General features: G+C 30.8%; 2 protein-coding genes across 2 annotated transcripts; both read left to right on the top strand.

Moving 5' to 3' along the window:
* Window positions 1-372: 372 nt before the first annotated feature.
* On the top strand, window positions 373-4,015 carry LOC106657765. Its single transcript, XM_023463081.1, has 8 exons — window positions 373-571; window positions 631-803; window positions 876-1,187; window positions 1,257-1,387; window positions 1,469-1,630; window positions 1,696-1,910; window positions 3,001-3,490; window positions 3,568-4,015. The coding sequence occupies exons 1-8, from the start codon at window positions 403-405 to the stop codon at window positions 3,860-3,862; spliced, it is 1,947 nt and encodes a 648-aa protein (XP_023318849.1). The 5' UTR covers window positions 373-402; the 3' UTR covers window positions 3,863-4,015.
* A 173-nt stretch (window positions 4,016-4,188) lies between these two features.
* Window positions 4,189-6,639, top strand: LOC106657764. The gene is made up of 9 exons (XM_014379439.2): window positions 4,189-4,324; window positions 4,385-4,554; window positions 4,624-4,767; window positions 5,055-5,240; window positions 5,318-5,445; window positions 5,529-5,693; window positions 5,773-5,987; window positions 6,069-6,283; window positions 6,364-6,639. Exons 1-9 carry the CDS (start codon window positions 4,189-4,191, stop codon window positions 6,637-6,639), a joined length of 1,635 nt encoding a protein of 544 aa, XP_014234925.2.
* The last annotated feature ends 45 nt before the right edge of the window (window positions 6,640-6,684 follow it).

Here is a 6,684-nt window from a genome sequence, read left to right as displayed (position 1 = left end):
TATAAATCTTTCATTTTCACATTGCAGCTGTGTACTTTTCTTCATGTTTAAACTTTTTTGTGGTAAGTTTAGGTAAGATATTTTATCAAATCTAGCCTTGATGTTGATGACTAAATAGCTAAAATGGTTTGCGTGCAAAGATTTAACGCAGCAGTATATATTGCATGTACAAATTAATATGTATTTGAAAGCGAAAATATGTATTGATATAATACGATTTGATAAAACGCAAGAAAGGTTTAATTATGGTTGATAAAATATTTCTATCCAAAACAATCAATCAAAGTATCCGTATATTGAAATTCTATTTGCAGTCAATTAGAATAACAAAGAAGGAATGTATTTTCTTACAATTACTCTTTCATTTTGGTTTAGCTTTTGCAGTATCATTTATTATGAGAAATGTTTTTAAAAGTATTAACGAATTTCCGTTTTATAAAGTCCAAGTTAATATTAATAATGTACATTCTGACAAAAATTCGGGGCACTGCAGATGAAAATTTTATTATTGATTATTTTATGAGTAAAAATATATCGGATATTATTAGCTTTAATTGTGATAACCAAACAAGTGAGAATATAGCCAGCCACGAAGTTGTTCATAGCAAGTAACAAAAAAATATTTTACAGAAAGTATCATCACAATCAAAAAGTTTAACGAAAATGGAATGAGAGTGGCACTTATAAATTTAAATGACATATTAGAAACAAAAGAACTAGTTCAGGCAAATTATTGGAAATTAGGAGTTTTTGTTGATTTACGCTGTAGTGAAATTGACCAAGTTAGCTTACTATTTACGGAAGTGAGTTAATTGCGATTATTAAATTGGCAAGAAAGAGCGCTTTTGATTAATTAATTTCTATACGGTTTATAGGCTTCAAAATTACAAGCTTATAATGAACTGCATTATTGGCTAATATTGTCCCCAAATTTTCAAACAGCCATGGATATCGTAAATGATTACAGTTTTGGTACGTCGACAGATTACGTAGTAGCCTTACCGATGCCAGAAGGTTTTAATCTTTTCGACCTCTATAACCCATGGAAAGAAGGAGGAGGGAAGATAAATGTCACACATATGGGCGTGTGGAAACAAAAATCTGGCCTCAACGTCAGCTTAACCCAAAGCAAAGTATGGAGACGAGCTAATTTCCATGGAATTCCAATGAGAGCTTCATTCTTTGGAGTAAGCACATAAAAAAGTTTAATCAATCTTTTTTTCACAAAATTAGCATGATTTCATATCGTTTTACAGAGCAAATATAGGAAAAAAATTAATTTGAGTTTGGAAACTTATCTACAAGATTACAGCACATTATCAAAGGACGGACTGTCAAAATTTGGTTTCAGTATTTTAGAATATTTAGGTGATATGCTTAATATAAGGTAAATAATATTTATCAGTTTAATATTTATATTGGTCAATGGTATTTTCAACTATTAAAATTTTTTCAAGTTATTCGTTAGTTTTCAGTTCTCTGAGGTGCAAACCTGGAGAAAAGGGGACATTATCGGTCCATTGTCACGGGCTTTGATAAACAATCAAATTCAGCTAACTGGCAGTCCCGTGGTAATGACACCTGAAAGAGTCGGAAAAGTTAAATTTGTTTATCCAACATGGCCTTTTCGGTAAATAAGTTTTTATTTTAATAAAATATTAACTTCGAAATATTTTACTAACTCAAATGATGCAGAACATGCTTCATTTTTCGAAATCCTCAACCTCGAGACATTAAGATTCAAGAAGTACTTAGACCTTTTGCAATTGAAAGTTGGTATTTAACTCTCATGTTCGTGCTTTTGTCGATGATGGTTTTAGCATTTGCTTTTCGGTACGAAAGAAAAGAGATATCGAATACTTCGTATTCTAATTCTTTTATAGTGGTTGCCGGTACCTTTTGTCAGCAAGGTGAGTTACATTTGTAAATCCAGTAATCGTTTTTTTATTAAATTAGCCGTATGCAATGCGCTTCATAGCTATGAAAATTTATTCTTGATTAGGAAATTCCGAACAAGTTTATTAATGATATAATTATAACACATTGTGTAATGTTTATATTAATATGTAATTTTAAATTGCATTCAACTAAACATCTCTATATCAATACAATTTTTAACCATCCAATTATTCATTTAAATTTGACCCAAAAATATGGAAAGTAATTCTCATGATCTAACTTGTGATTGCATATCAACTTAGATTTTCGAAACACAACTTTACATCGCTTGATTAAATGAATTTTGATTTAAAGTAAAAATTAAATTCGATGTTGCCTAAAAAATATGTAAGTTTTCATTTATTGCTGGCAAATCACAACAAAATCACACTTGTGCTACTGCAAATCAAAATTATAACTCATGTTTCTTTGTCAACGAAAACAATCGCTTCTAAAACAGAGTCAACAGTACAGTACTATAAAGAACGTTGTAAGCCAAAATTGCGTTAACTCAATTGTAATTTTTTCGCTACAAATGGTTTGATAATTTACACCGCGTTTTTTCAAAGTGATGGTCTACGATGCGAATGTAAAAGTGATTGATTTTTGACACTGTCATCTTTTTAGATATTCTTATTATTAAATAACTCATAATATTATTGTCTCGCATACGTAATTTATGTATATTATGAATATAGTTCGTATTTTCGTAACTGTCCAAGCGTTCTGCTGCGTGACATTATTTAGCGCAATCACTTAATTTCTATCTTGTGGTAAAAAAACCCAAAACATATCTGAAAAAATATTGTTACCCGCGTTTTCGATAGGCAATTTCCTTAGCTTTTTCAAAATGGGGTCAGATTTCTCAAAAATGTTTATTTTCACCCTCAAAATCACTTTAAAACATTCACGACTCAATATTCGTAAACGCGCAAATTTTTTACTTTTTTATTGTTTGAATCGCAATAAAAGCACATTTTTTCTTTTGAAAAAGCTGTCTTAACGAATAAACTACTTATGATTTTTTAAAAAGATTATATGCTGAAAAAGTATGTTTTTCAGGCACAAATATATCAATGGACAGAGATGTTACAAGAATTGTTTTCATTCACATACTTTTATTTTCTTTTCTGACTTACACGTATTACTCAGCGAGTATTGTATCGGCTCGTTTAAACGAACCAATTGTGAAAATTAATGATTCCCTCAATGAATTATCCAAAACGGATCTTCAAATGGCTACAGAGCCTATGATATATTTTGAATTTCTCCTAAAAAGATTGCCACCTTGGGAAAAAGAATTTTTTTATAAACAGCGTTGGCTGCGTGTACCAGAAGATAAGAAGTTCATGTTTCCCGAAGACGCCATACCTTTTGTTCAGAAAGGTGGATTTGCTTATCATACTCATCCTGATATCAGCTACCCAATAATCGATAGAACTTTTAGTTTTCGGGAAATTTGCGAGCTTATGGAAGTACACATTGCCCATCCAGTTTTTGCCACACTTGCTGCGACTAGTAATTGTACATTTTTGGAAGTGGCCAAAGTAAGGTAAAGTTTCAATAGTAGGATTTTTTCTTTCAAAACATACATTTAAATTTATCATTACATTCTGAAAATCGTTCAAGTTTTGCAAAAATGACTGAAGTTGGCGTTCGACATCGTCAAGTGATAAGATGGACGTCAAGAAAACCGAAATGCCGCAAAGATGTGATTAATGTGTCCAGTACAGATATTTATGAGTTTGCACCGCATTTGATTATACTAGTATTAGGAATGTTATTAGCGATGATGATTTTTACGTTCGAAATTTTTATGGACAGAATTATGAATCATCAAAATTCCAATAATATTTTTTGGTTTTATGGAGTTTTTGGTTTTAAACAGTCGCAAAGAAATATTTTTGCACATCATTATAAATAAATAGAGAATCAAAAGTCGTTTCATCATTAGCATAAAAATGACAAAAAATATGATTGTTCTTACGGCAATATTCAATATTTGACTAGATATACAAGGTTAATACTTCTTTTCCAATAGATAATTTATAAAATATCGACGGAAACTAGTTTCTTATCACGCAATCCTATTATCTGTCAATATTATGTCTTACTTTTGTTCAACATGAACATGTTCTTATAAAATTGTCACGGATACACTCAACGTTATAAAGATTAAAGACATATATTATTAATCACGTTTATTAAAGATATATATTATTTATCACATATATAATATACACATAAGAAATGATTGCCCTTGAAGTATTCTTACTTATTTTAATAGTTAATACTCAAGTTGAATCATCAAGTGAATTTATTGTTGATTATTTTGTTTTAAAAAAAATATCAAGTGTAGTAGGTTTTACATGCAATTCCCTTGAAGGTAAGCAATTCAAGGTCAAATCCATACCTAATTAAAATTTAATTCGTCATTTCCTTATAGACGATTTTTCGTTAGTGAAACAATTCACCAAAAACGGTATTGGAACTGCAGTACAAAAATTAAATAAAAACTACAAAGTAGACATTATATCAACTAGTAATTGGAAATTGGGTATATTTATTGATTCACAGTGTCATGATACTCAAAATATTGAGCTCTTATTCTCTAAGGCAATTTTATACTGAAAAATGATACAAAATTACGAGAAAAATATATTTGTGATCGCTTATGAATTTTAGGCTACTGATTTAAGACTTTATGATTTCTTGAATTACTGGCTCGTACTCAGTTCTGATCTCAATCATACGTTAAGCCTCATTGATGATACAGCTTTTGGGATTTCAACCGATTTCGTGATTGCAGTATCTTCGAACAGTTTTACCGTAAATTAAATTCCATTTATCATTGATTTTATTAATATTTTTAGTGATAGTTAGTCATTGACCTACATACGTCGTTACTAATACAATAAAAATAAAGTTGAAAAAAGTAGCATAGTTATATAGTAGTATAGTTTATCTTTGCGGAGAAAAACTATTTTTTTACAAAAATATTTATAATTTAACAACTATAAAAATTATATAAAATTATTTTTTGCAATGTCAGTCAATGACTGAGTTCATTGCGATACTAGCAAAGAAATGTGTAATTTATGCAACTTATGAGTTAGGGTGATAATTACAATCTGTATGATGTGTACAACATCTGGAAAGATCGTGGAGCCTCTTTAAACATTTCATATCTAGGCTGGTGGAATAAAGATAGACATTTTTATTTGGATAGTTCCTTTGACTCTTCAAAGTATGCTAAAAGAGCTGATTTATTAGGATTGACAATGAAAATGACTTATTATTCAGTGAGTAACTTAAGAAATTATCGATTTTGAGTTTCTTAAATTACTCAGCTCACTTCTTGAATACTTACACGTAACAGTGCAAATATAAACCATCAAATATGGCATTAGAAGACTATTATAAGATGTACTCAATCGTGCCTCGAGATAATATATCCAAGTTTGGATTTAATCTGATTCTTCATCTTTCAGAAATGTATAATTTCAAGTATGTTGCTGCTAATAAGCTTAAATTGTACTATAAGTTTTATTATATCAGATAATGTATAAATTGTATATAATTCTAAACAGATCAGAACATACTGTTGTTACTAAATGGCCAACAGATGATGTCGTTGTTGGACCTATTATTCGAGCAGTAGCTACAAAACAAGCTGATATTACCGGAAGTCCAATAATCATGAATGCAAAGCGTACTGGTTTGGCCAGATATGTACACCAATCCTTTCCATTCAGGTAATTATAGTATGAAAATGATCAAGTTGTATTTATGTAATTGTTGAGATGTCTGTATAGGTGCAATTTAAACTTATAGGACGTGTTTCATATTACGCAGTCCTCAACACAAAAGTATAAGAGTCAACGAAGTTTTGGGTCCTTTAGAGTCGGCTGTATGGTATTTAACTGGAACTTTTATGATCATGAGTAGTTGCATGATGGCTGCACTTTTTCGCAATGAAAATCCAATGTATAGTCTCGAACGCTACTCTAACTCTGTTATACTGGTTGTGGGATCTCTCTGCCAACAAAGTAAATACATCAAACTATTAACTCTATTTTTTCCCCTCAATCGTAACTGTATCGACTAAAGCCTATTTAAACCTTTTAAAGGTTGTACCATTCAGATGGATAAAGTTCCAACACGCATTGCCTTTCTAACCATTATGATATTTAGCTTTCTTCTGTACAATTATTATTCAGCAGGAGTCGTTTCGTCGCGGCTCAACGATCCTATTCACAAGATTAACGATTCGCTCACTGAACTCGGCAAACTCAATACAAAATTATCCTCGGATTATATGGTTTACTTCGATTTATTCATAAAAGTAAAGTTTTCGAGAAAAAATGTTATCTTATGACAGCGCTCCAACGATCCAAACAATATTCGTTTTTTTTTTACAAATAGAAACCAGATAAAGAAATCAGAGCGTTTTACAATACCAGTTGGTCAAAGCTCAAAGAGCAAGATCGCTTCATGGAGCCCGACAAAGCTGTGCGCTTAGTGCAGGACGGTAGCTTGGCTTATCACGCTCATCCAGAAACTGTCTATCCATATGTGGATAAACTTTTCGAGAATCGTGAAATATGCGAATTGACCGAGGTTCATTTGCAAAAAAAAACACTTTCAACGTTTGCCGTTGGAAAAAATTGTTCTTTCACTGAAATGATAAAAATAGGGTAATTATTGTCGTAATGACGTGAGTCTTTAAAAATTATTATTAAACAA

This window comes from Trichogramma pretiosum, unplaced genomic scaffold (genome assembly GCF_000599845.2).
Source record: "Trichogramma pretiosum strain Unisexual culture from Peru unplaced genomic scaffold, Tpre_2.0 scaffold84, whole genome shotgun sequence".
Taxonomy (NCBI): domain Eukaryota; kingdom Metazoa; phylum Arthropoda; class Insecta; order Hymenoptera; family Trichogrammatidae; genus Trichogramma; species Trichogramma pretiosum.
The sequence above is the reverse complement of the archived record's forward strand: the minus strand, read 5'-3'. Positions and strand labels throughout refer to the sequence as shown.

Excerpts from the sequence above, each read along its gene's own strand:
- LOC106657765 (XM_023463081.1), top strand. The coding sequence starts at position 403 with ATGTTTTTAAAAGTATTAACGAATTTCCGTTTTATAAAGTCCAAGTTA. Across the intron at positions 804-875 it reads TTAGCTTACTATTTACGGAA|GCTTCAAAATTACAAGCTTA; the intron begins GTGAGTTAATTG and ends TACGGTTTATAG. Across the intron at positions 1,388-1,468 it reads GGTGATATGCTTAATATAAG|TTTTCAGTTCTCTGAGGTGC; the intron begins GTAAATAATATT and ends GTTATTCGTTAG.
- LOC106657764 (XM_014379439.2), top strand. The coding sequence starts at position 4,189 with ATGATTGCCCTTGAAGTATTCTTACTTATTTTAATAGTTAATACTCAA. Across the intron at positions 5,241-5,317 it reads TGAAAATGACTTATTATTCA|TGCAAATATAAACCATCAAA; the intron begins GTGAGTAACTTA and ends TACACGTAACAG. Across the intron at positions 5,988-6,068 it reads GGGATCTCTCTGCCAACAAA|GTTGTACCATTCAGATGGAT; the intron begins GTAAATACATCA and ends AACCTTTTAAAG.